The 27,204-nt window shown below is 52.3% G+C and overlaps 1 protein-coding gene across 7 annotated transcripts in view; it reads left to right on the top strand.

Annotated features, from left to right (window-relative positions):
• RARB (retinoic acid receptor beta) overlaps positions 1-27,204 on the top strand; it is an 869,358-nt gene that overhangs the window by 833,370 nt on the left and 8,784 nt on the right. For all 7 annotated transcript variants that reach the window (XM_042241494.2, XM_060407106.1, XM_027962678.3 and 4 more), the window contains 2 exons: positions 8,346-8,506; positions 14,234-14,410. In XM_042241494.2, coding sequence (XP_042097428.1) covers positions 8,346-8,506; positions 14,234-14,410 — 338 coding nt within the window. The remainder of the gene's footprint in view (positions 1-8,345; positions 8,507-14,233; positions 14,411-27,204) is intronic.

The following is a 27,204-nucleotide window of genomic DNA, read 5'->3' as shown; positions in this document are numbered from 1 at the left end:
CCCACTCCCCCCCATACACACACACACACACATATATACCACTCCCCCCATGCACACACACACACACCACTCCCCCCCATACACACACACACGCACACACACCCACTCCCCCCCCAAACACACACACCCACATACGCCCAGTAACCCTCAGTGGTCCTGCAGCCTCCTTCATGACACTCGCCATACTGCAGCATCACGTACGAGTGTGACACACACAGCTGAGGGCCCTGGAGCCAGGATTTCTGAATTCCAAACCCCCTCTACATCAGTTAGAGGAAGGGGCAGGTTACTTACATTTCTGTGCCTTGGTGTTCTCATCTGCAAAACGGGTGTGACGGTGATGCTTCCCTGTCAGGTGGCCGTGGGAACTGAGTGATCTAACATGAGCAGAGGGCTTCAGCAAGTGCCCCATAGCTGCTGTGGGCGTTGTGCTAACATTCCAGTCTCATAATAACTCTGGCTCGAGTGACAGGACGTGTGATAGCAGTGGTGCCAACAGTCCTCTGCCTCTGTCACTGCTATCAGATGACCGTGCGTTTCCCACCACGAGTGAGTGCCGTAGGAGCAGGAGGCTTTGTGTGCTTCCCACCTCATTGCCCCCAGCAGATGGCACAGGGTGGGTACTCGCATAGTATTTGGCCAATGAATGAATGGACGGACAAAGCAATGGTCCACCCGCTCACGTGGTGCTGCTACCCGCCGGCTTCTTCAAAAGCCTGACTGCCACTTGCAGCCACCGACCCACGATGCTGCCCACAGGCTCAGGGTGCTCAGGTTCACCCTTGGCCACACGGAAGGGCTCCCATCCTTCTTCCTGTGTGAGTAGGGGACCCGCCCTTCCCTCCCAGTGACCACAGAGGAGAGAGGCTGTGACAGGGGCCGGCCACTCCAGGAGGGGATGCAGTCACATCCCAGCCCTGCAGCACCTCATACCTTACCAGTGCCCTGTGCGGAGAGAGCTTCTGCTCCAGCCCGGCCACCGCCAACATGAGCCCAAGGGGGGATGGAGCCAGCGCCCCTGGCTCTGCACCACCTCGTCCCCCGCTGCTGGTGGTTTTGGCAGCCATCCACACGCCTGGCCCAGACACCATGTCTGCGTTCCACAGCACTTCAGAACCATTGAGCAGAGCGAGCGGCTGGAGCCAGTGTTTAGAAAACCCGTCCATCACCGTAGGAGCCTCTCGGTAATCGGGGCATTGTCACCAGGGTGGGGGTGCTGCGTGGTGCAGCTGCAGAGGAGTCTGCGGTAGTCCCAGGAGTCCTCTGGCAATGGAGATATGGGGGAGGGGGGGACTTTGCTTGGGGAGGGCACGAGCCATCTGGAAGGGAATAGAGGTCAAGTTGTGGTCCCTTGGCCACCAGACAGCCACTGAGAGCGTCCAGGCCTGGACCCCAAGCACAGCAGGCAGAGCTCTGGCCTTGAAATGAGCAATGCTGCTTCCCTGCCTGGCTCACGGGTACCCCTTCCCACCTCACCTCTGCTTCCTGGCGGGGAGCGGGCGCTCAGAGCTGGCCCCTCCCCCCAGGTGACCCTCCAGCGCTGTGACTGCTCCTCAGAGCTTCACATTCCGGGGGCTGCGGGTGGAGAGGCAGTGGATGGTGCTTGCGCCTCGGGGCTGTGGGCAGTGCACGTGGCCCCTCTTTACTTCTCCGTATGATCCGCTCACATCCTGATGACTTGCATACAGGGTGACCCGGGGCCTCCAGTTTTTAGATTGTAGACACGGAATCAGAATGTCCACCACCCCGGTTCGCTGTGGAATTTACTGAGTCCCTTGAGGCAGGGTCTGGCCCTCGCTAAGCCGTCAGTGAGCAATGTTGCTGCCGTGGCTAAGTCAGGCGGTCCAGGTGCCGTCGTGGCCAGAGCAGGCCCGAGTGCTGGGTGACTGAGCCCACCCAGGGGCTTTGGGCTTTTGTTGTTGGCTCTTGTCGTTTTAAGATATAAGTCACGTAATACTCATCATTTTGAAGCAGCGGTCCCCAGCCTTTTTAGCACTAGGGACCTGTTTTGTGGAAGATGATTTTTTCATGGACCAGAGCAGGGTGGGATGATTTTGGAATTCAAGCACGTTATGTTTATTGTGCACTTTATTATATTATTATTACATCAGCTCCACCTCAGATCATGAGACATTGGGTCCTGGAGGTTGGGGACCCCTGCTTTAAAGTATACAGTCCAGGGATCTGTAACACTTCACATGGTTGCGCAGCCATTCAGTTCAGTCGCTCAGGTGTGTCTGACTCTGTGACCTCAGGAACCACAGCACGCCAGGCCTCGCTGTCCATCTTCAACTCCCAGAGCTTACTCAAACTCATGTCCATTGAGTCAGTGATGCCATCCACCCATCTCATCCTCTGTCATCCCCTTCTCCTCCCGCCTTCAATCTTTCCAGCATCAGGGTCTTTTCCAGTGAGTCAGTTCTTCACATCAGGTGGCCTAAAGGATTGGAGTTTCAGCTTCAGCATCAGTCCTTCCAATGAATATTCAGGACTGATTTCCTTTAGGATGGACTGGTTGGATCTCCTTGCAGTCCAAGGGACTCTCAAGAGTCTTCTCCAACACCACAGTTCAAAAGCATCAATTCTTCAGCACTCAGCTTTCTTTATAGTCCAATTCTCACATCTATACATGATTACCAGAAAAACAATAGCCTTGACTAGACAGACCTTTGTTGGCAAAGTAATGTCTCTGCTTTTTAATATGCTGTCTAGGTTGGTCATCAGAGAAGGCAATGGCACCCCACTCCAGTACTCTTGCCTAGAAAATCCCATGGATGGAGGAGCCTGGTAGGCTGCAGTCCATGGGGTCTCGAAGAGGCAGACACGACTGAGCGACTTCCCTTTCACTTTTCACTTTCATGCATTGAAGAAGGAAATGGCAACCCACTCTAGTGTTCTTGCCTGGAGAATCCCAGGGACGGGGGAGCCTGGTGGGCTGCCGTCTATGGGGTCGCACAGAGTCAGACACAACTGAAGTGACTTAGCAGCAGCAGCAGCAGCAGCAGGTCGGTCATAGATTTTCTTCCAAGGAGCAAGTGTCTTTCAATTTCATGGCTGCAGGTTCACCATCTGCAGTGATTTTAGAGCCAAAAAAAAAAAAAAAAAATGTCTCTCACTGTTTCCATTTTTTCCCCATTTAATTTGCCATGAAGTGATGGGACCAGATGCCATGATCTTAGTTTTCTGATTGTTGAGTTTTAACCCAGTTTTTTTCACTCTCCTCTTTCACTTTCATCAAGAGACTCTTTAGTTCCTCTTCACTTTCTACCATAAGGGTGGTGTCATCTGCGATCTGAGGTTATTGATATTTCTCCCAGCGATCTTGATTCCAGCTTGTGCTTCATCCACTCCTGCATTTTGCATGATGTACTCTGCATACAAGTTAAATAAGCAGGGTGACAATATGCAGCCTTGATGTGCTCCTTTTCCTATTTGGAACCAGTCGTTGTTCCATGTCTGGTTCTAGCTGTTGCTTCCTGACCTGCATACAGACTTCTCAGGAGGCAGGTCAGATGGTCTGGTATTCCCATCTCTTGAAGAACTTTCCACAGTCTGTTGTGATCCACACAGTCAAAGGCGTTGGCATAGTCAATAAAGCAAATATAGATGTTTTTCTGGAACTCTTGCTTTTTCGATAATCCAGTGGGTGTTGGCAATTTGATCTCTGGTTCCTCTGCCTTTTCTAAATCCAGCTTAAACATCTGGAAGTTCATAGTTCATGTACTGTTGAAGCCTGGCTTGGGGAATTTTAAGCATTACTTTGCGAGCGTGTGAGTTGAGTGCAATTGTGCATAGTTTGAACATTCTTTGGCATGCAGAGCCATTACCACTGTTTAATTCTGGAGTATCTTCATCTCCCCAGAAGAAACCCTGGGCCCACCTGCAGTCACTTCCCATTCCCCCCACCTTCACCCCACCCTTTGGCAACCACCAACTGGCTTTGTATGGATTAGTTTACTCCAAACATCCCATAGCATTAGAACCACAGGAATAGAAAAGAAGGCTTGCTTTTTCCACTGAGCATCATGTCGCCAACGTTCATCCGTGTTGTCATGTGCCTGAATCCTGTTCTTTTTTGTGCCCATTAAGATTCCACTGTTCACAGACCAGTTTTGTTTATCCATTCATCAATGGATGGGCAGGTGGGTGATTTCCACTTCTGGGCTGTTAGGAATCATGCGCCTGTGAATGTTTGGCTGTAGGTTTGCACAGACGTGTATTTTCTGTTTTCTGGCATGTCCACCAAGCAATAGAGTTGCTGGATGTGTTTTTTTGAGGACCTACCAAACTGTTTTTCTCATGCCAAACTGTTCTGTCAGAAGACCATCTTGCTTAGGTAGGACTTTCATGTTAGCTGAAGGACAGAGTTCTCAGCAGGGCCAGGAGAGGGCGGGGGGCATGTGCCAACAACCTGCCCGCAGAGCCCAGTGTTCACGTAGGACCTCAGGCCACGGCCCCCCAAACCCAGGTGACCACTTGGCTCCCATGTCGACTCTTTTCTCTGCATTCTCCCTAATTTATTGAAGTATAGTTAATTTATAATGTGCTGTTAATTTCTGCTGTACAGCAAGGTGATTTGGGTGTACATATATCTATACGCTTTCTTTTCCATATACTTTATCGTAGGATGTTGAATAGAGTTCCCTGTGCTATACAGTAAGACCTTGTGTTTATCCATCCTATATATTATAGTTTGCATCTACTGACCCCAAACTCCTGATCCTTCCCTCTCCCACCTCCTTTCCCTCGTGGCAACCACAGACCTGTTTCTATGTCTGTGGGTCCGTTTCTGCTGCACAGATACGGTCACTTGCGTCATATGTTAGATTCCACCTGTAAGTGATACCCCATGGTGTTTGTCTTTCTCCGCCTGACTTCCTCCACTTAGTATGATAATCTCTTGGTCCATCCGCCTCTCTACAAATGACCCCATTCGTTCCGTTTTATGGCTGAGCAGTAATCCACTTTATGTGTGTTCCACACCTTTATCCATCCATCTGTTGTTAGTCATTCAGGTTGCTTCCATGTCATGAAAAGGGAAAGTGAAAGTCGCTCAGTCGTGTCCAACTCCTTGTGACCCCATGGACTATACAGTCCATGGAATTCTCCAGGCCAGAATACTGGAGTGGGTAGCCTTTCCCTTCTCCAGGGGATCTTTCCAACCCAGGGATCAAAACCAGGTCTCCTGCATTGTAGGCAGATTCTTTACCAGCTGAGCCACAAGGGAAGCCCATGTCTTGGCTATGATAAATAGTGCTGCTCTGAACCTAGGGCTTCCCAGGTGTCTCAGTGGTAAAGAACCCCCTGCCGATGCAGGAGATGTGGGTTTGATCCTGGGCAGGGAAGAAGGAAATGGCAGCCCATTGCAGTATTCTTGCTTGGGAAATCCCATGGACAGACGAGCCTGGCAGGCTACAAGCCCATGGGGTCCCAAAAGAGTTGAACACAACTTAGGAATCAGAACAACAAACAAGAGTGAACATAGGAGTGCATTCCTCTTTCTGAAGCCGAGTTTTCTTCAGCTGTATGCCCAGGAGTGGGATTGCTGGATCATTGGCAATTCTATTTTTAGTTTTTTTAAGAACCTCCATGCTGTTTTTCATCGTGGCTACACCAGTCTGTATTCCCACCAACAGTGTAGCGGGGTTCCCTTTTCTCCACACCCTCTCCCCCATTTGTGATTTGTAGACTTTTAGACAATGGGCATTCTAACCGGTGTGAGGGGCACCTCACTGTAGTTTTCTCTAATTCGCGATGTTGAGCACTTTTTCATTGTTCCTGTTGGCCATTTGTATTTCTTCTTTGAAGAAATGTCTATTTAGGTCTTCTACCCATTTTTTTGATTGGATTGTCCTTGTTATTGAGTTATATGAGATGCTTGTATATTCTAGAAATTAAGCCCTTGTCAGTCAGTCATATCATTTGCAAATATTTTCTCCCAGTCCATAGAGTGTCTTTTCATTTTGTTTATGGTTTCCTTTGCTGTATAAAAGCTTGTAAATTTGATTAGATCCCATTTATTTTTGCTTTTATTTCTATTGCTTTGGGAGACTGACCTAAGGAAACACAGGTGTGATTTATGTCAGAGAATGTTTTGTTATGTTCTCTTCTGGCTTTATGGTATCCTGTCTTACATTTAAGCCTTTAAGCTGTGTTGAGTTTCTTTCTGTGTGTGGTGTGAGGATGTGTTCTGACTTCACTGATTTATATGCAGCTGTTTAAACTTTTCCAGTATGAGTTGCAAAAGAGATTGTCTTCTCCCCATTGTATATTCTTGCCTTCTTTGTTGAACAGTCAAGTGGTGTTTAGGTGAGTGGGTTTATTTCTGTACTGGCTATTCTGTTCTGATGATCTGTATCTCTTCCTGTGCCAATACCATGCCATTTTGATTGCTCTAGCTTCGTAGTGCTGTCTGCAGTCTGGGAGGGCTGTGCCTCCTGCTTTGTTCTTTTTCCTCAGGGTTGCTTTGGCAATTCTGGGTCTTCCATGGTTCCATATAAACTTTAGGATTATTTGTTCTCATTCTGTGAAAAATGTCATGGGTGACTTGATGGGGATCACATGAAGTCTCTGGATTGCTGTGGGTAGTATAGCCATTTTAACAATATTAATTCTTCTGATCCAGGAGCATGGGATATCTTCCATTTCTTTGAATCATCTTCCGTTTCCTTTATTAATGTTTTATAGTTCTTAGCACCTAAGTCTTTTGCCAACTTGGTCAGGTTTATTCCTAAGGGTTTGTTTGTTGTTGTTGTTGTTGTTGGATGCAATTTTAAAACGAATTGGCTTTTCACTTTTGCACTCTCCCTGCTTTAAACCATGCTCTCCTCCCCTGTGTCTGCAACCTGTGGGAGTGGCCTGGGCACAGTCTGCCTTCTTGTGAGGCTTAGATACTCCAACTGTCTTTACTTACTTGTCCTAGACCTGGAAACATTCTGAGCCAAAGAACAGTGACATTTCAGAGTCCTGGAAAAGAAAATCGCCTGGAGAAGTTTTTTCAAATGTGTTTATTTTGTTAGGAACAAGCAAGTAGAGAGGAAGGGACTTGCCAGCTTCGTAGTCATGGGCACATACCTTAATCTCACGGAGGCTCTGTTTCCTCATCTGTAAAATGGGTTTAAAATTGCCTACCTGGCAAGGGGATCAAGTGGCATACTGTGGACACGGCTCCCAGAAGGATCTGAAGGCACTCACAAGTACTCCCCCGACGGCAGGCATGAGGTGCTCTTACAGAGCTGAGGTTTTCAGCACCACCACACCCGCCTTTTCCCTGTCTCCCCGCCCCCCTTCCCATTTCTCTCCTTCCACCTTCTCTCCTCCCCCCATGCAGGTGCCTTGCTTTCACTCTGCCCTCAGCTCCCAGACGGCTTTGGGGGTCCTCACAGTGTAGACCCCGACCTGGGGAGCTGCTGGCTGTCAGATCGCCTGGGGGCTTTCAAGGAGGGCCAGGCTGAATCCTCTCAGGAAGGATCAGATTATGCCCTGGGTCATTTGCAGCACAGACTCCCAGGTCAGGGCGGCGGGAGCTCCAGCAGGTGGTGTCCAGCCTGGCACCCCTGGGTCCCTCGGCAGCACGGGGGGAGTTGCATGGTCTAGTTTCCGCTGTCTGCCTCCCTGGGTCCCAGTTTTCTTCCCCAGGAGACCCTCGCCAGAGCTCTGAGTGGCCCTCGGCTCTGAGCCGTCAGAGAGGCTGTGCTCACGCCCAGAGCAGAGGCCAAGGCTGTGCTGCCTGAGGCCCGCTGCCAGACAGGGCGTGGGGACAAGGGCTTCAGGGCAGGAAAGGGATGAAGGAACGGACAGCTTCCCAGGCCGACGGCTCCTGACACGTGGATTATTACTTTTTAAAACTTCACAGAAAAGACTGTGATTAACACAGAACGTTAACGAAGCAGAAACACATGAAGGGACAAAAACCCCATATCCCATCCTCTTGAAAATGAGTCTCTTTAAAACTGCCCGTTAATTAAGAAAACTGAAAAGCAAAAAAAGTGAACCGAAAGGCCTAGCTAGGAATCCCTGGCTCCATTCCGGGATGTGTGTCCCAGGCAAGAGGGGTTTTCTTGGCACGCCCCTCGGGCCACCCCCTCCGGAACTGGGGGGGAACGTGCCCGGAAAGTCTTCGAGGAACCAGTGCACACGGGAGGTTCCCTCCAAACAAACAGGCCCTCCCTGTGGGTGAGCTGAGCGCTCCTCAGGAGCCGGCGCGCCGCTGTCCGCCAGCCGCCTGTTTACCGGGGACGCTGTGCTGTGCCGACCGCCTTCCCCGGCCCCGCACCGGGCAACACGCGGCGGCACAGCCCGGCCTCTGGTGACCCTGCTCCGTCTGTCTGCTCTCTCATCCGCAGCGGTCAGGAATGACAGAAACAAGAAGAAGAAGGAGCCTTCGAAGCAGGAGTGCACGGAGAGCTACGAGATGACGGCAGAGCTGGACGACCTCACCGAGAAGATCCGCAAGGCTCACCAAGAAACCTTCCCTTCGCTCTGCCAGCTGGGCAAGTACACCACGGTGAGAGGCCCCGCCCACCCCGCGCCGCCACGCACGCACGCACGCACGCACGCACAGACGCACGCACGCACAGACTCCCGCATATGCTCATATACGCATGCGCCCGCGCCCTACTGCGCCGGCGCACTAGCATGGACTAGCAGACACGTGCACCCGCCGGCCGACCCTGGGCTGCAGGGACCCGGCTTGGTAAGGGGGTCTCTTCACCACCCCGTCCAGTCTAGGGGTTTCAGCTATGGTTGCGTCGAGTGGGCGCTTCCTCCCTCGCAGTCACAACGCACAGGTGGGACCCGTGCGTGGCTCCAGGACCAGGTGATGGAGACGAGGCTCCTGCTCACGGGGACCTTCCCCCGGGGTGAGTGGTCGAGGGGAGCCAGGGAGGAGTCGGGGGTCTCAGCAGATGGCGGCGCGAAGCACAGGGCTCTCCAACTGGGAGAGCCCGAGGGGAGCAAGGCCTCCGAAGGACGAAGGACAAGGGTGGAGGGGCCCTGGGAAAGCAAAGGGGGGCTGCCCTGAGGGGCCCTCCCCTGCCCTTCCCGGACCCCGGGCATTGGCCTCGCTGGGCCAGAAACAAGAGAAAGGGGAGACGGGGAGACGGGGCAGGGGGCCTGTGTTGGCTGGTCTGGCTGTGCCGGGGGAGATGGCTTCAGGTATTTGGATGTTTTCAAACTGATGTTTACACGTGTTGTGTTCGCTGATGTGTAAATGTATTTCTAATGAGTAGAAGGTAATAAGCCCTCAAAAATGAGTGAGTGTAATTCGAAAGTCGTTCTGGGCTCTTAAGTTCACGTTGCCCACCTAAGATGTGGGTTCTTTTGTAAAAACTCCAAATGTTGCAGAGTTTTGCTGGTTCAGTGACTGATGGCACTAGAAAAAGAATTGCGTGAAAGGTTATAGAGATAAGAGGCGATAATGGAGCCAGAAAAAGAGGGAGTGAGGCGCCCGCAGGCTGTGTGGTCAGTGGCACCAACTTCTGAAGGGCTGGCCCTGGACTTGGACACAGGTCCCCTGGCGGACTTGCCGACGGAGGAGGAACCAAGCGCTTGCTTCCCCCTTGGCCAGCTCACAGAGCACCTGGTGGCCCTTCAAGTGCAGGTTCTAATTCAGCAGGTGTGGCTCCCAGGTGCCGCTGGTCTGTAGACCACACTCCTGAGTAGCAAAGGCCACAGATGCGCTTCGAGTAGCGAGACCCAGCATGACGTTCTGGGCCCGGCGCCCCATGCCCTGGTGTCAGGGGGAAGAGATGCTGGCCGGTCTGTGAAGGCGCTGACCTGGCCTGGCCTAGTACTGACCTAGTAAACAAGTCCCCTTGAGCTCAGGGTACCATCCCGCCCAGAACACATGCAGGACTGGCAGCGTTGGGAGCTTTGAGGACAGCCTGGGAGGGGAAGCGGGGCCAGAGACCTGGGTGATGCTCTGAATCAGGAACCAGGTGCCAAGTGTGTATGGTTTAAATCCCGCTTAACCACTTGGCAGCGGTGGGACCTTGTGCTCATTTCTTGGCTTCCCTCAGCCTCGTTTTTGGGTTTCAGTCCGTAAGCAGTGGAGAGAAGTCCTTAGTTTGTGATTCAGGGTCTTTATTACTGTTACCATCATCGTTGTTACAGCTGATACTCAGCATTTACTCTGTGCCAAGGGCCATACCAAGTCTCTTGCCTTGTGGATTCTTTGGTTCCTTCCAAGGCCTCCTTGAGGCCGGCACAAGGGCCCCGTGTCTCAGAGGAGTAAGTCTTTCCCCACGTCCCATAGATACCAAGCGGCCTTAGACACGGGCAGTCTGAAGGCAGCTCTTTTAACCCCAGACAGTACCCTGCACCTCAGGAGGGTGGGTGACCAGGCAGGATGGAGGCAGGAACCCCTGGGCGTCTCTGTAGGAGGAGGGGCTGTTATCCTTAAATCAGACCTTTCGCTCCAGAAGACGAACAGTCACAGCAGGGAGAGCTTCCTGGAGGTGGAAGCTTCTGAGCCAGGTCCAGCAGTGAGAGAGTTGAGGGGTCACTTGCTGTGCAGTCGGGGCCCCAGCCCTCTTCTGCTGGTGGGGCTGTCTTAGGGTGGCCGTGTCCGTCTTGCAGCCCCTGACTCACCTGATCATCAGGTAAAGTGGCGGCACTCGGGTCTGGAGGGCGAGGCAAACACAAGTGTGGATGGCACTTGCCCCTCTAGAGCACGTGGCCGGGACCAGACCTCCCCGCACGACGGTCCCATCTGTGGTTGGCATACAAGGACTCAGGTGGGCCTTTCTGAGCCCTTCCCCACCTCCCTCCTCCTGGGGAGCCTCTCCTTTGGGATTCTTTTTGGGCTTGAGGTCTGATCCAGCCTGCCCCCCGTCACAGTGGCTCACGCAGCAGGCCCACCACCCGCCTCAAGGCTTTGTGTGGCTGCGGGGTGAGTGTGGTACACGCGGAGGGTTGGAGGGGAGGTGATGGACACTCCTGGGAGCAACCTCCGCCCGATGGCAGAGAATGACCAGCTCCCCGAGCTCCCCAGCAGGGTGGAGCCCCCTCCCACCGCCCTCTCCCTGCCCCATGCTGCCCGGAATTTCCGCTCAAAGGAGCTGCTTCTGTTCGATTCCTAGTCTCAGGGTCTGCTCTCAGCCCTCGACAGGGGCTTCCCCGAGAGCCTCCAGTACCCCTTTTTGTGCCTCTTTGGATCTAGCAGGGAATGCGACTGTTAAGTCCCATCTTCAGGGGGTGCCCCTGACCTTGGGGTAGCCTGATCCCTTGCCGAAGCTGCCCCAGAGCATAGGATGTAGTTCCGTTTTTGCTGTAAGTGGCTTCCAGTCTTTTGGGGACGTGCGTGCAGGAGTAAATAAAGAACAGCAGGCACGATGCATCCCTTGCAGCTTCTTGGTTCTGAGATGAGGTCTTTCTGTAAGAACTTTCCTACTGTCAACAGCTCCCACTGCGAGGGGACTTCGTGCACCTTCGCCAAGCTGGCACCCCCATCAGACGCCTGTGGCAGAAGTGGGTGGAGAGGAGTTAAAAAGGCAGCTAGCCGCCCATCTCCAGATCCCTGAAAGAGTGGCTCCTTCTCTTCCCTAACTCAGGAAGATTTGGGACCCTAGTCAGGGCCCAGGAGGCTATGGAAGGGAAGCGCAGGAACCTGGCCCCCACTCCACACCGAGGCCTGGGCAGGTACTGCATTCCTTGGGGAGACTTCTGACCCCTCCCCAAAAACAAAGCGAGGAGGAAGTCCTTGTGGCGGCAGAGCGGCGGATGACCCACCCTCCAAAGAGGAAACAGCCCAGTGCCAGGGCGTTTGCTCTGCTTCTTTACAGAGCATCGCCGTGGCATCCTGGTCTTAGGGCCTCTGAGGCCAGGTTCAAGCCTTGCCCGGGTTGCTTGGGGGCTCCATGACCTTGGAGCGAGGACTGCCTTGTGGGGCTGCCAAGGAGGTTAAAAGAGGGACACGTACGTGACTTTGCAGTGCAGAGACCAGGTGGGCAGGGCTCCCCCTCCGGACCTGTGTGGCCTCACCCGGGCCTGACTCTGCCTGACAGAGGTGATCTCCAGGAGGTGCGGGCCGGCCTGGGCCCACTCTCTGCTGTTCCTGGCTTTTCCCACCTCGCTGGCCCCAGGGGTGCAGGCTGCCCTCGGGGGTGTGGGGAGGGGAGCACCGTGGCTCCGTGAGGCGCCCTCAGAGAAGGCGCGCGGGTCACAGATCAGCCTGGATCTCCTGGAGGAGCGGTGGACACACTCCATCTGGCAGCTGGTGCCCCGAGGCCATGCCCTGCCCTCCTGCAGGGCCCCTGATCGCTGAGACCACCAGGCCAGCCAGAGGGGTGCCTCCATGCTCCTGTCCAAGCCCAGGCATCTTAGAAGGGGGTCTGGGAGCACCCCTGAAAGATCGCCTTCAGGGAGATCCTGCCCTGTCTCCCTTGCTTCTCGCCAGCCGTCTTGGGGGGCCTCCCCCGCCTCCTGGAGTGGCGGGGCTGGCAGAAGCACCCAGGTCTGAGGACCACACAGCATGTGTGTTGGGGTCTCTGTGCCCCGTCCTCCTGCGGACGGACGTGCTGGCTGCTCTTCACTGAGTCTCTGGACTGCAGGGAGCTGCAGCGTGTCACGCCCTCACCATGGGGAGGCCCGGTATCTTCCAGTCTCTGGGGTTTCCAGCCAGGAGACAGGCTCCTGGAGACAAAGTCCAGGCTCTGCGGGGCCCCGAGAAGCAGGCCCGGGGCCACAGACCGCGGCTCAGGTGGGTGGCGATCCGCCCGCCAGGGGAGAGCTCCTGAGAGAGGGAATTCCTTGTCCAGCACTGAGAAGGGGCCTGGCTCCAGGGAAGCCCAGAGGAGGGCCCGCCCTTGTGTCACCTTCCCACGGCCAGACAGAGCGCGGAGCACACTGAGGGACAGGCGCGGAGGCCTCCCGCTGCCCGGGTGCGCCGTGTCCCCAGGTCCGTGGGAACAGGGGGCGGTGAGTGGGACCACAGCCTCCGCCTGCATCAGGCATCTGAGCATCCCTCACACACGGCTCCCTTGCAGCTCCGAACCAACCTTCACAAGCAGACCCCCGGGTATAGACTCGGTGAGCTGAGGGGCCAGCACTCTGGGTTGGCGGTGTGTCCCAAGGCATCCAGGGCCCAAGCCCCAGCCTCGACCTTGCCTCTCCCTGCCTGCCAGATCCTACCCCCGCCCCCCCGCCCCCACTACCCAGCCCAGCCTCATGCTCACGTCCACATCAACATCGGGAAGCACCTCACTCAGTGATGCACTCACTCCCAGATGTTTGAGCACCCCTGCTGAGTGCCGGGCTGTGTGGCCCCTGGGGATAGGGCGGTGTGTCGGGGCTGAGGGCGGGGAGCGCAGGCCCAGAATGCAGGCGGCCCCTGCGGGGGTTGTCTCCGAATGGCTGGGGGAGCCCAGCTCTGCCCAGACTGGGGGGCGAGGGGTGCACCCCAGAGCAGGGCAGGCCAACAGGAGGGGCAGCCTGGGCAGAGAGCCTGAGGCCATGTCCCGCTGGGCGTCTTCCCCTGGACAGAAGGATCTGGGAGAGGCAAGTCAGCTAGACAGCCTTGCAGGCCACGGGGAGAACTTAGCCTTCTAGCCTGAGTGAGATGGGACATCTTTGAGCAACACTGACTCACTGTGACTTAGGCTTTAAAAGGATACCCACATTCCTTTGCTTAAAGAACGAGCTGTGAGGAGGCCAGGGTGGAGTGAGGAAGGTCCAGGCAGGAGGTGATGGGGGCCGTGGGGCGGGACCCCCTTCTCCAGGTCCTGACACCTCTCTGCGAGGGGAATGTGAAACTCTCACCCCTAGTCCATCTTAACCCATAACTTGACATCAGTTAGACATCTTCCTGTCGCAGGTGATAGAAACTAAATGCAAATCGACTTAGACTAAACAATAAAACCCTGGTGTGATCAGGTGAGGCTGGATGCGGCAGCTCGGTGTCCCCAGGAAGGGCCCTCTCTGCCTGTGGTTGGCCTGGGTTGAGTGGAGCCAATGGTTCATCAGATTACAAAGTGGTGACACCGCCGCCTCCCATCCCTTCCTTCATTGGCTGGAGTATTTGCTGAAGAGAGCTTCTCCACTACGCGGTTATCCACTGGTCTGGGGGATGAGACTCTGATCATTTAAAAAAGATGAATCTAAGCTAAAAAATCAACTACCAACGGCTCCCTGGTGAAGAGTGAATCGTCTGCATGTTCAGAAGGAGCGGGTTCAGTCCCTTGCCTTCCACCAGCTTCCCTCAGCTAGCCCTGACCGAGTTTTCTCTCCCCCCTAGAATTCCAGCGCTGACCATCGAGTCCGGCTGGACCTGGGCCTCTGGGACAAATTCAGTGAACTGGCCACCAAGTGCATTATTAAGATCGTGGAGTTTGCCAAACGCCTGCCAGGTTTCACCGGCCTGACCATCGCAGACCAGATCACCCTGCTGAAGGCCGCCTGCCTCGACATCCTGGTATGTGGGCTCTGCACCCGCCGTCGGGGTGAGTGGGGAGGAGGGGCCATGGTGCTCAGGGGACCCCCGGGAGCTCTGGGTTTGCTGCCTGACAGCCACAGGCTCCCCCAGAGCTGGGCAGCACCACCTACTCCCCCTGGGGTGGGGGCCCCTCTGGGTGTCCTGGGAAAGGGCCCGCAACCCCGCAGTGTGGCTTCCGGGCCTTGGAGGCGTGCAGGCCTGTCACGCCTGTCCTCTGCCCAGCGCTGGCCGGGCCAGCGCCCTTGAGCAGGGAAGCGGTGGAGGTGGTAGGGGCGTGTCCCACCTGGTGTGGAGTGTGCAGGGTCTCTGGAGGAAGTCGAATGCGGGGAGAGTGAAGTGAGCTTTCAAGGTGCTTTGAAAGCATCGATTTTTCTTTGCGTTACACCTTTGCTGGCTTCGAGTATAAACAGTTCTGCAGAGCAAATCCAGTGACTGTAATTAGACACACCCACACAGCCCTTCTCAGGAGGAGGAGGACTCAGTCCAGTCATGCAGGACACACGAGTGTGTGTGTGACTTCCTCAGGGAGCTGGATCTCTCCAAGAGTGGTAATGGTTACTCTGGAAGCTGCAGCTGCCAGGGATCCTTTGAGTGTGTGTGATGTTTCTTGTGAAATCAGAGGGTCTTGGATGGCCCTGGAAACGTTCAGGACAATGAAATGTCTGAGCTGGGCTGCCCGTCTCGTGCCCACGCCTGTCCTTGGTAAAGCTCAGCTCGCCTGACCCGGTGGGCCGAGACCGGCGTCTTCCGGCCGGGGGTGGGCGCGGAGCTCCCGGTGCCTCCGAGGGTGCGGGTGCGCGGCAGTGCGGTGAGGCTCCGGGGCGCGAGCGGGGCGTTCTGGTGTGGACGGGAGGATGGAGCCCCGCGGGCCCCTGGGTCCCGGTGCTGGGGGCTGGTCCGGAGGACTGACCCCGGCGCTGAACGTGCCGCGCTCGGAGACCATCACCCGGCCCCGCACGCCCTCGTGGGGTCCCGCCTTGCGGTGAGGCTGAGTCCCAGCCAGGCGGCCCCCGGGACCGGGGTCCTGACCCTGCGCCCCCCGCTGGCCCGGCGCCTCCAGGCTTCGGTCTCCCGGCTACCGGGTCTCCCTTTGTCCAGGGGCCGCTCCCTCCGTCTGCCTGGGGGCCCACGCGTCAGCCCTTCTCCTTGGAGTCAGGAGGGAGGGGAAACGCTTTCTGTGGCCTGGCCTCAGTTTACCCACGTGAAGGGCAGGCATGAGGTCACCCGGGAAGGGCCTTCACAGGGTCCTGGGCAGAGGGTGGACCGGCCCAGGGCTCGGCCAGCGGCTGCGAGGCCTGCGGGCGGCTACAGGCTCTGGGCCGGAGGCAGGCTGTCTTCCATGGCGCTCTGCGGGCCTCTCGGGGGCGGCGTGGCGGGGTGGCGCGGGGGGGTGGGCGGGGTGGCGGGGTGGCGCGGGGGGGGTGGCGGGGGTGGCGCGGGGGGGGGCGGCGTGGCGCGCGGGGGGGGGCGGCGTGGCGGGGGGGGGGCGGCGTGGCGCGGGGGGGCGGCGTGGCGCGGGGGGGGGGCGGCGTGGCGCGGGGGGGGGGGGCGGCGTGGCGCGCGGGGGGGGGGCGGCGTGGCGCGCGGGGGGGGGCGGCGTGGCGCGGGGCGCGGCGTGGCGCGCGGGGGCGGCGTGGCGCGGGGGGGGCGGCGTGGCGCGGGGGGGGGCGGCGGGGGGGGGGTAAGCTCTAGCAGGGCCGAAGGAGACGGGCAGACGGGATGCTCACGGTCCGAGGCCGCGCGCCCTCCGGTGCGGATCGCCGTCGCGACGCCCGGCGCCGTTCAGCGCTCGGGGTCCATCCAGGGAGGCGCTCCTGCGCCCCTGGCCCCCTGCCACGGGGCCTCGGTGGAGACGGGTCCCGGCCCGCGAGGAGCAGCTCTGTGCGTGGAGGCCGGCTCCCTGGGAGAAAGGCCTCGGCCTGCCGGCCTGGGGGTGGAGAGGAGGGACGCTCTGTGCTCTGTTGTCGCTCAGTTGCGAGTCGTCCGACCCGGCGACCCCCTGGACGGCAGGCCCCAGGCTCCTCTGTCCCCCACTCTCCTGGTGCCGCTTAAACTCTGGTCTTAGAGACTCCTCTGCAGTGAGGCTGTCGGGAGAACCGAGGGGCCTTGTCTGCAAACCCTTGGCTCAGTGCCCGCACTTAGTACTCTCTTCCCTTTGGCCATCGGGCCCTCCTCACCAGCACCGTCGCCTGCAAGCCCAGTGTCTGTGTGAGCCACTCACAGACGTGTGTGTGCACAGACGTCCACACGCATTGTCTCGAGCTGTGCCCCCAGGACTGCGTGGAGGCGGCCCGTCCTCGAGAGCTGCAATTGTAAAGGAAGCTTGGCTTCAGACTTAGCGCTTGGTAACCTGAAGTATTTCCTTTATGATTCTTTAAGCTGATAACATGTTAAAACAGTATGTTGGATCTATTGGGTTAACTAAAACATATTGTTAGATTTTTAAAAATATTTTATAATGGAGCATAGATGGTTGGATGGCATCACTGACACAGTGGGCGTGAGTGTGAGCAACGCCAGGAGACAGTGAAGGGCAGAGGAGCCGGGGGTCTGCCGTCTGGGGGTCGCAGTCGGACACGACCTGGCGGGTGAGCAGCAGCAGCTGATTGGCAATGCTGTGCTTGTTTCTGGTGCACAGGGAAGCAGTTCAGCTATACGTATCCCTCCGCTTCTCCCAGAGGTTTTCCACGTAGGTTATTACAGCACTCTGAGCAGGGTTCCCTCTACTACACAGGGGATCCGTGTTGATTATACACAGTAGTGGGCACATATTCACACAGACTCCTAATTCATCGCTCTCCTCTGCTTTCCCCCGTGGTAACTGCAAGGTTTTCTCCCCCAAAGTCTGGTTCTGTTCTGTAAATAAGTTCCTTTGTATCATAGTTTAGGTTCCACTTTTAACCAATAGCCTGTGACATTTTTCATTCTCTGTCTTACTTCATTTAGTGTGATCATCTCTAGGTCCATCCACATTCCTGCAAATGGCATTATTTCATTTTTTCAAATGGCTGAATGGTGTTCCATTGTAGACATGTATACCGCATCTTTATCCATTCGTCTGTCAACGGATACAGGTTGCTTCCATGTCTTGGCTGTTACAGTGCTGCTTTGAACATAAGGGTGCATGTATCTTTTTGAGTTACGGTTTTCTCTGGATATACGCTCAGGAATGGGGTTGCTGGATCGTATGGTAGGTCTGTTTTTAGTTTCTTAAGGACCCTCCACGCTATTACTCCAGGGTGGGTGCACCAGCTTACATTCCCACCAACAGTGGAGGAGGCTTCCCTTCTCTCTGCACCCTCTCCAACATTTGTTGTTTGTGGATTTTTTTGATGATAGCCATTCTGGTTGATGTGAGGTGATCTTAATATCTGATTGTGGTTTTGATTTGAATTTTTCAATAATTAGCAATGTCAAACATCTTTTCACGTTCCTGTCTGTACGTCTTCTTTGGAGAAGTGTCTGTTAAGTGGGTTGTTCGTTTTGAAGCTATTAAGCATCTTGAACTGTTGCTAAATTCGGGGGACTATTCCCTTGTCAGTCTCATCATTTGTAAATATTTTCTCCCAGTCTGTGGGTTGTCTTTTCATTTTGTGTATTGTTTCCTTTGCTGTGCAGAAGCTTTTGAGTAGATGCTATTTGTTTATTTTCATTTTTATTTCCATTATTCTGGGAGATGGATCAAAAAAGATACTGTTCCAATTTTATATCAGAGTTCTGTCTGTGTTTTCCTCTAGGAGATTTAAGTGTCCAGTCTCAGATTTAGGTCTCTAATCCGTTTTGAGCTCATTTTTGTGTGTAGTGTTAAAGAATGATCTGATTTTTTTTTTTTTTTTTTTTTGGTATGTAACTGTTCGGGTTTCTCTGCACCGTTTGTTGAAGAGCCTGTTCTTCTGACACTGTGTGGCCTTGTCTCCTTTGTCATCGATGGACTGATGATGGGCACGGTTTATCTCTGGGCTTTGTATTGTCCCGCTCATATTTGTTTCTGTTTTGTGCCAGAAAATGCTTCCTTTGCTGCCTGCAGCTCTGTAGTGTGGTCTGCAGCCGGGGCTCGATCCTCCCTGCTCCATTTGCTCCATTTCTCTTTTGCAAGATTGCTTTGGCTTCTGGGTTTTGTGTGTTTCTGTACAGATTTTTAGGGATTTTTTTTTTTTCTTCTAGTTCTGTGAAAAATACTATTGGTAATTTAATAGAGATTGTATTGAATCTGTGGATTGCCATGAATAGTACATTTCATCTCGACAATTTTGATTCTTCCAATCCAAGCATGTGGTATGTCTTTCCATCCGTGTATCAATATCAGTTTTGTTCATCAGCGTCTTACAGGTATCAGGGTACGGGTCTTTGGCCTCCTTAGATACTAGGTTTATTCCTAGGTATTTTATTATTTTTGTTGCAGAGCTAAGAGAGATTGTTGCCCTAGTTTGTCTTTCTGATCTTTCATTATTAGTGTGTAAATACGTAAGGGAGTCCTGTGTATCTCTTGTGCGCGCACCGCACTGCGCTTACTGCCGAGCCCCAGGAGGTTTCTGCAGCCGCCGCAGGACTTCTGCGTGCAGTGGCATGCCATCGGCAGTGACGCAGGCTGGCTTCCTTGCCGGTGCGGATTCCTTTTATTTTTCTTCTCTGATTGCCATGGCTAGGACTCCCATAAATGTTGAATAAAAGTGGCAAGAGTGGGCATCCTTCTCTTGTTCTCAGTCTCAGAGGAACGGCTTTCGGCTCTTCCCCGTTGCTTATGACGATAGTTATGTGTCTGTTGTATATGGTCTTTATTATGTTGAAGAAGATTCCCTCTATGTCCATTTTCTGCAGAGTTTTCGATCATAAATGGGGTTGGATTTTGTCTAACGCTTTTCTCTGCATCTGTTGAGATGATCATACAGTTTTTATTCTTCAGGTGGTTAATGTAATGACGTGGATTTGCAGATACTGAAAAATCCGCACATCTCTGATAAATCCCTCTTGCTGTGGTGTATGATCTTTAAATGTATTGTTGGATTCGGTTTGCTGGTATTTTGTTGAGGATTTTTGTATCTTGTGTTCATCAGGACTCTCAGCCTGTAATTTTCCTTTTCTGGGATGTCATACCTGGTTTTGGTATCAAGGTGATGGTGGCCTTGGAGAGTGAGTTGGGCAGCATTCTGTCCTTTGAAACTTTTGGGAAGAGTTTCAGAAGGATAGGCATTAACTTTCCTCTTAATGTTTGATAGAATTTGCCTGCGAAGCCATCTGGTCCTAGACTCTTGTTTGTCGAAAGTTTTTAAATCACAGTTTCAGTTTCAGGACGTCTGACTGATTGGTCTGTTCACATTTTCTCTCTCTTCCTGCCTCCTTCCGTCTTCCTTTCTTCTTGGAGTTTGTCCGTTTCTTCTGGGTTCTCAGTTTTATCGGCGTATAGTTGCTTGTGATAATAATCTCTTACGATTCTGTTTCTTTGCACTGTACCTTCTCTTTTTCCATTTCTGATTTCATTTCATTTTTTTTTTTTTGGATGAATGTGGCTAAAGGTTTATCAATTTTCTTTATCTTCTCAAAGAAATGGCTTTTTGACTTCATTGACCTTTGCTGTTTTTTTTTGTTGTTGTTCGTTTCTATTTTTTCTGCCTTGCTCTATGATTTTTTCAAACTTTGAGGTTTTCTTGTTGTTCTTTGTCTAACTGCTCTAGGTATAAGATTGGGTTGTTTGAGGGGGGTTTTGTTTGTTTCTTGAGCTACATTTGTATTGCTGTAAATTTCCCTCTTAGAACTGCTTTTGCTGAATCCCGTAGGTTTTTGGGTTGTGATGTTTTCGTTTTCACTCATCTCTAGGAATTTTTTGGTTTCCTCTTTGATTTCTTCAGCAGTCCGTTGTTTGTTTAGTAACATTGTTTAGCCTCCAGGTTTTTGTGGTTTTTAGAATTTTTTTCTTGCAGTTGATTTCTGATCTCATAGAGTTGTGGTCAGAGAAGATGCTTGATGTGCTTTCAGTTTTCTTGAATTTGCATAGGTTTGCTTTGTTGCCCAGCATAAGATCTGTTCTGGAGAATGTTCCCTGAACACTCGAGAAGAATGTGTATTTGCTGATTCTGGATTAAATGCTCTATGAACATCGATTAAGTCCATCTGGTTTAATGTGTCCTTTAAAGCCTGTGTTTCGTTGTTGATTTTGGTGTTAGATGCTCTGCCCATTGATGAAAAGTGTAAAAGTCCCCACGGCTGCTGTGTTACTGTCGGTTTTCCCTTTTATGGCTCTCAGCATTTGCATTATATATTGGTGTGCTCCTGTGGTGGATATACAGATTCACAGTGACATTTTCTTGTTGATCCTTGTGATCTTTATGTAGTGTCTCTTTTTGGCTCTTACAAGTCTTTATTTTAAAGTCTGTTTGTAGGATTTCCCTGGCAGTCCAGTGGTTAGGAATCCACCTTGCAGTGCAGGGGACACCATCCGCTCCCTGGTTGGGGAACTAAGATCCCACACACTGCAGAGCTCCTGAGCCTGTGGCCACAGCTGCCGGGCCTGCACACCACACTGCCTCCTGGGGCAGCCAGAGAAGCAATTTGAAAAAAGAAAGTCTGTTTGTCTGATATGAGTATTGCTCTTTGAGCTTTCTTCTGATTTCTCTTCGCATGGAATACATTTTCCTATATTTGAAGTGGGTCTCTTGTAGAGTAAATGCTCCAACCAAAAGACATAGACTGGCTGAAATGGATCAAAAGGAAATCAGTCCTGAATATTCACTGGAAGGACTGATGCTGAAGCTGAAGCTCCAATCCTTTGGCCACCTGATGCTAGGAGCTGACTCACTGGAAAAGACCCTGATGCTGGGAGGGATTGGGGGCAGGAGGAGAAGGGGACGACAGAGGACGAGACGGTTAGATGGCATCACCGACTCAATGGACCTGAGTTTGGGTAAACTGCAAGAGTTGGTGATGGACAGGGAGGCCAGGCGTGCTGCAATTCATGGGGTCGCAGAGTCGGACACGACTGAGTGACTGAGCTGAACGGCACTCAGTCTTTGCTGCTGCGTTCAGGCATGTGAGGACCCTCTGTAGTGGCCGTGCACAGGCGTCTCTTGCTGCCGAGCGCAGGCTCTCGGGCAGGCGGGCTTCAGTTGCTGGCGCTCACCGGCTTCAGCAGTTGTGGCTTGCAGGCCCCAGAGCGTGGACTCTGCAGTGTGGTGCATGGGCTTAGTTGGCCACAGCGAGTGGAATCTTCTGGAGCCTGCCTTGGCAGGCAGTGTTTACCCACTCTACCCCCAGGGAAGCCCCTTCTCCTGACTTGATGATTAACTTTAGCGTTGTGTTTGGATTCCCTTTTCTGCTTGGTGTATCTGTTGTCGATTTTTCTGTTTGCAATTACCACAAGTTTCTCTTAAAAAAACAAAAAACGGAGTTGTTTGGCTGCCGCACGTGGGCTGTGCGTTGCGCCTGCGGGGCTCCCTCCCGTGGCCCACAGACTCGCTGTGGTGTTTGGGCTCAGTACTCTCAGCACAGGTGCTCAGTGGTTGCATCGCGTGGGCTTGGCAGCTCCGCAGCGTAGGAGCTCTTGGTTCCCCAGTGCTGTGCTGAGTCCCTCAGTCACGGCCCCATGACCCAGTCTGTGACCCCGTGGACTGCGGCCCGCCAGGCTCCTCTGTCCGTGGGATGCTCCAGGCAAGAACCCTGGGGTGGGTGGCCACTGCCAGGGATCAGACCTGTGTCTCCTGCCTTGCGAGATGGATTGCTAGCCAGCGGACACCAGGGAGGCCTTGCTGTGAGGTTTCGATGTGGCATCTTCTGTGTGAAGAAGGTTCGTGTGCTTCTGAGGCTGCTGGCCCTTTCGCTTCAGACGCGCTTGCGGTCTGTGTCTGCCCCCCTGGCGTCTCGCTGCCTGGGTTGATGTCATTTCACGTGGGGTGATTTCCTACCTTGACTGTCCGTTTGCTTTCACTGGTATGCTTTCCATTCATAATTTCCATGTTTCTAGTTTTGGCCTTTTCTTTTCCACTTAGAGAAGTTCCCCTAGTATCTGTTATAAAGCTGGTTTGGTAATGCGGAATTCTCTTAGCTTTTGCTTGTCTGTGAATCTGTTGATTTTTCTCTTAGGTGTGAGTCAGCGCCTTGCTGGGTGGCTCATTCTTGGTTGTAGTTCTTCCCTTTTATCACTTTAAAAGTGTGCCACGCCCCTCCGGCCTGCAGAGTTTCTGTTGAGAAATCTGCTGATACCCTAGGGAGTTCTTTTGTGTGTTATTTGTTACTGTTCCTTGTTGCTTCTAATATGTTTTCTTTGCCTTTGATTTTTGCTGATGTGATTACTGCATCTTTCTCCTTGGGTTTATCCTGCCTGGGACTCTCTGTACTTCCTGGACTTGAGTCTTTCCTTTCTCGTGTTATGGATGTTTTCAGCTGTCACGTCTTCAGATGCTTTCTCGGGTCCGTGCTCTCTCCTCCGTGCGTGTTGGCGCGTTCAGCGTTGTTCCAGAGGCCTCCTCCTTCCTTCTCTTCTCTCTGTTCTGCTCCATGGCAGAGATCTCCAGCGTTCTGTGTTCCAGCTCAGCTTATCTGGTCTTCTTCCTCACTCTGGTTTGATCCCTTCTAATGTATTTTCCGTTTCAGTTATTGTTTATCTGTTTGTTTTTTCTTTCGTTCTTCTAGGTGTTCGTTAAACACTTCTTGCGCCTTTTCTGTGTTTCCTCCATTCTTTTTCTGAACTCGTGGGTCCTCTTCACTATTGTTATTCTGAGTTCTTTCCACAGGAGGTTGCCTGTCACCTCTTCACTTCGTCGTTGTTCTGGGGTTCCATCTCCTTCCTTCCTCTGGGAATATTCCTTTGATGTCTCATTTTGTCTTAACTTTCCGTGATTGTATTTTCTGTTCCACGGGCTGCAGAATTGTCGTTCTTGCTTCTGTTGTCTGTTCCCTGGTGGCTGAGGCCGGGAGGCTTGTCCGGGCTCCCTGATGGGACTGCACAGCAGGTAGAGTTGGGTCTTGTCCCTCTGGGGCGCAGGCCTGTGCTAAGGGAAACCTGAAGCTTGTCTGCTGATGGAGCAGGCCGTGTCCCCGTGCCGTGTTGCTCGGCAGCACAGGCTCCTACAGGATGTTTGATAGGGCTGATGGTGGCCTTCAGGGGGGTCACACCAGTGGGCACTTCCCAGACTTGCTGCTGCCGCTGCCTTTGTCCCCACAGTGAGCCTCAGACACGTGCTCTCCACACACCGCCCCCACCCCACCAGCCTCCACAGGAGACCGTGCAGTGCCAGTCTCCCACGAAGCCACCGCTTCTTCCCCCAGGCCCTGGGATGCACAGATCTTCGTGTGTGCCCTTCAGGAGTAGAGTCTCTGTCTCCCCAGCTTGCCTGGAATTCCTGCAGTCACACCTGCTTGCCCTCAAAGCCGGGTTCTCTGGGGGCTCCTCCTCCCATCGCCAGAGCCCCAGGCTGGGACGCCTGGGCAGAGCTTCTCTGCTGAGACTGTTTCCCAGTTTTTGCATTGCCCACCCGGAGGCTATGAAGTTTGGTTTTATTGTGATTCCTCCCTCCTGCCATTTCATTGTGGCTTCTTTGTCTTTGGGCGTGGAGTATCCTTTTAGTAGATTCCAGTGTGGTTTTTGTTTTTTGATGATGATGATTTTTCATCAGTTGTGATTTTGGTGGTGGTGTGAGAAGGGAATGAGCTCAAGCCCTCATGCTCTGGAGCGAAGCTGTTTTTGTATGCCTTTTTCCTCCCTCCCTCTTTGGTTCCCTTCTTTTGTGATTTGATGACTGCCTTTATTGTTGTGTTTGGATTGTTTTCTCTTCTGTGTGTCTATCTATTGTACAGTTTTGGTTTATGGTTACCATGAAGTTTTGATGCTGAAATCTATACATAAGCAAGCTGTTTTAAGTTGCTGGTCGTTTAATTTCCGGTGCATCTCCGGTACCCTGCATGTGCTCTCTCCTCCTCTCACAGTTACTGGTTTTGAGGTCATGTTCTGTGGGGGTGATTTCCTACCTGTACTGTATGCTTGCCTTTACCAGTGAGTTTTCCCATTCATGATTTTTGTGTTTCTAGCTGCAGTGTTTAATTTTCTGCTTAGAGAAGTTCCTTTAGCATTTGTTTCAAAGCTGGTTTGATAGTGCTGGATGCTCTTAGCCTCTTGCTTGTCTGCAGAGCTTTTCATTTCTCTGCCAAATCTGAATGAGAGTCTTGCTGGGTAGAGTATTTTGGGTTGCAGCTTCTTGCTTTTCATGACCTTAAACACCTCATCCACTCCCTTCTGGTCCCCACAGTTTCTCCTGGAAGATAAACTGAGAACCTTGTGGAGATTTCCTAGTATGTTACGTTATTGCTTTTCCCTTTTTGCTTTCAATATTTTCTCTGTCTTTTCATTTTTCAGTTTGATTACCGTGTGTCTTGGCATGTTGCTCCTTGAGTTTGTCCTGCCTGAGGCTCTGTACTTCTGGGCTTGGGTGACTGTTTCCTTTCCAGTGTTAGGAAACTTTTGAGCTATCACCTCTTCAGATATTTTCTCAGGCCCTTCCTCTCTTCCCCTGCATAATGAGAATGTTGGTGGATTTCGTGTTGGGCCTCTTAGATTGTCCTTGTTTCGTTCCTTTTTCCTTATTCCATGGCAGTGATTCTGAGCATTTAGTCTCCAGTTTATCTCTTCATTCTGCTCAGCTATCCTGCTGCTTATTCCTTCTGGTGTATTTTACTCAATTGAAGGTTAGTTGCTTTATAGAATTGTGTTGGTTTCTGCCAAACATCGACACGAATCCGCCACAGGTGTGCATGTGTCCCCTCCCCACTGAACCTCCCTGCCGCGCCCCTCCCCACCCCACCCCTCTGGGTTGGTACAGAGCCCGTTTGCGATCCCCGAGTCATCCAGCACATCCCCATTGGCTGTCTGTTTTGCATATGGTAATTAAGTTTCCATGTTGCTCTCTCCATACATCCCCCCCTCCTTCCTGCCCCCTACCATGTCCATAAGTCTCTTTATGTCTGTGTTTCCATTGCTGCCCTGCAGATTATTTCGTCAGTATAATCTTTCTAGATTCCATATATTTGCATTAGTATATGGTACTTGTTTCTGCCTTTCTGACTGACGTCTTTCTGTATAACAGACTCTGGGTTCATCCACCTCATCAGAACTGACTCAAGTGCATTACTTTTTAAGGCTGAGTAACATTTTCTCATAAACGTATCACAGCTTCTTCATCCGTTCATCTGTCGATGGACGTCTCGCTCGCTTCCATGCTCTTGGTATTGCAACTCACGCTGCAGTGAACACTGGGGCACGTGTGTCTTTTCCAGTTTTGGTTTGCTCAGGGTATATGCCTAGGAGTGGGATTGCTGGGTCATATGGTAGCTTTATTCTTAGTTTTTTTTTTTTAAGGAATCTGCATACCATCTTCCATAGAGGCTGTGTCAGTTCACATTCCCACCAACAGTGCAGGAGGGCTCCCTCTCCTCCACACCCTCTTCAGCACTTATTGTTTGTAGACTTTTTGATAATGGCCATTCTGACCGGTGTGAGGTGATATCTCATTGCAGTTTTAATGTGCATTTCTCTAATAACGAGCGATGTTGAGCAGCTTTTCATGTGTTTGTTAGCCCTCTGGATGTCATCTTTGGAGAAATGTGTATTGAGGTCTTTTTTCCACTTTTTGACTGGGTGGTTGGTTTTTCTGGCATTGAGTTGTATCAGCTGCTTATATACTTTGGAAATTAATCCTTTGTCAGTTGTTTCATTTGCATTATTTTTCCTATTCTGAGGGTTGTCTTTCACCTTGTTAATAGTTTCCTTTGCTGTGCAAAAACTTTTTAAGTTTAGTGAGGCCCCACTTGTTTACTTTTGTTTTTATTACTCTAGGAGGTGGGTCATAGAGGATCTTGCTTTGATTTATGTCATCAAGTGTTCTGCCTATGTTTTCCTCAGAGTTTTATAGTTTCTGGTCTTACATTTAGGTCTTTAATCCATTTTGAGTTTATCTTTGTGTTTGGTCACCTCATGCGAAGAGTTAACTCATTGGAAAAGACTCTGATGCTGGGAGGGATTGGGGGCAGGAGGAGAAGGGGACAACAGAGGATGAGATGGCTGGATGGCATCACCGACTTGATGGACATGGTTTTGGGTGGACTCTGGGAGTTGGTGATGGACAGGGAGGCCTGGCATGCTGCAATTCATGGGGTCGCACAGAGTTGGACACGACTGAGTGACCGAACTGAACTGAGTTGATGGTGTTAGGAAGTGTTCTAGTTTCATTCTTTTACGTGTAGCCGTCCAGTTTTCCCTCCACCACTGATGGAAGAGGCTATCTTGGCCTCTTGTATATTGTCTAGTCTTGCCTCCTCCTTTGTCAAAAATAAGGTGCCCATAGGTGCATGGGTTCATTTCTGGGCTTTCTGTCTTGTTCCATTGATCTACATTTCTGTTCTTGTACCAGTACCACACTGTCTTGATGACTGTAGCTTTGTAGTATAGTCTGAAGTCAGTCCTTGACTTCAGGGAGGTTGATTCCTCCAGCTCCATTCTTCTTTCTCAAGATTGGTTTGGCTGTTCGGGGTCTTTTGTGTTTCCATGTAAATTGTGAAATATTTTTGTTCTGATTCTGTGAAAAATACCATTGGTAATTTGATAGGCATCACATTGAATCTGCAGATTGCATTTGGTAGTACAGTCATTTTCAGAGTATTGATTCTTCCAGCCCAGAAATGTGGACTGCCTCTCCATCAGTGTGTGTCATCTTAGATTTCTTCAGTCAGTGTCATAATGTTCTGTGTGCAGTTCTTTTGTCTCCATAGGTAAGTTTATTCCTAGATATTTA

The sequence above is a fragment of the Ovis aries genome, chromosome 26 (genome assembly GCF_016772045.2).
Source record: "Ovis aries strain OAR_USU_Benz2616 breed Rambouillet chromosome 26, ARS-UI_Ramb_v3.0, whole genome shotgun sequence".
Taxonomy (NCBI): Eukaryota; Metazoa; Chordata; class Mammalia; order Artiodactyla; family Bovidae; genus Ovis; species Ovis aries.
The sequence above is the reverse complement of the archived record's forward strand: the minus strand, read 5'-3'. Positions and strand labels throughout refer to the sequence as shown.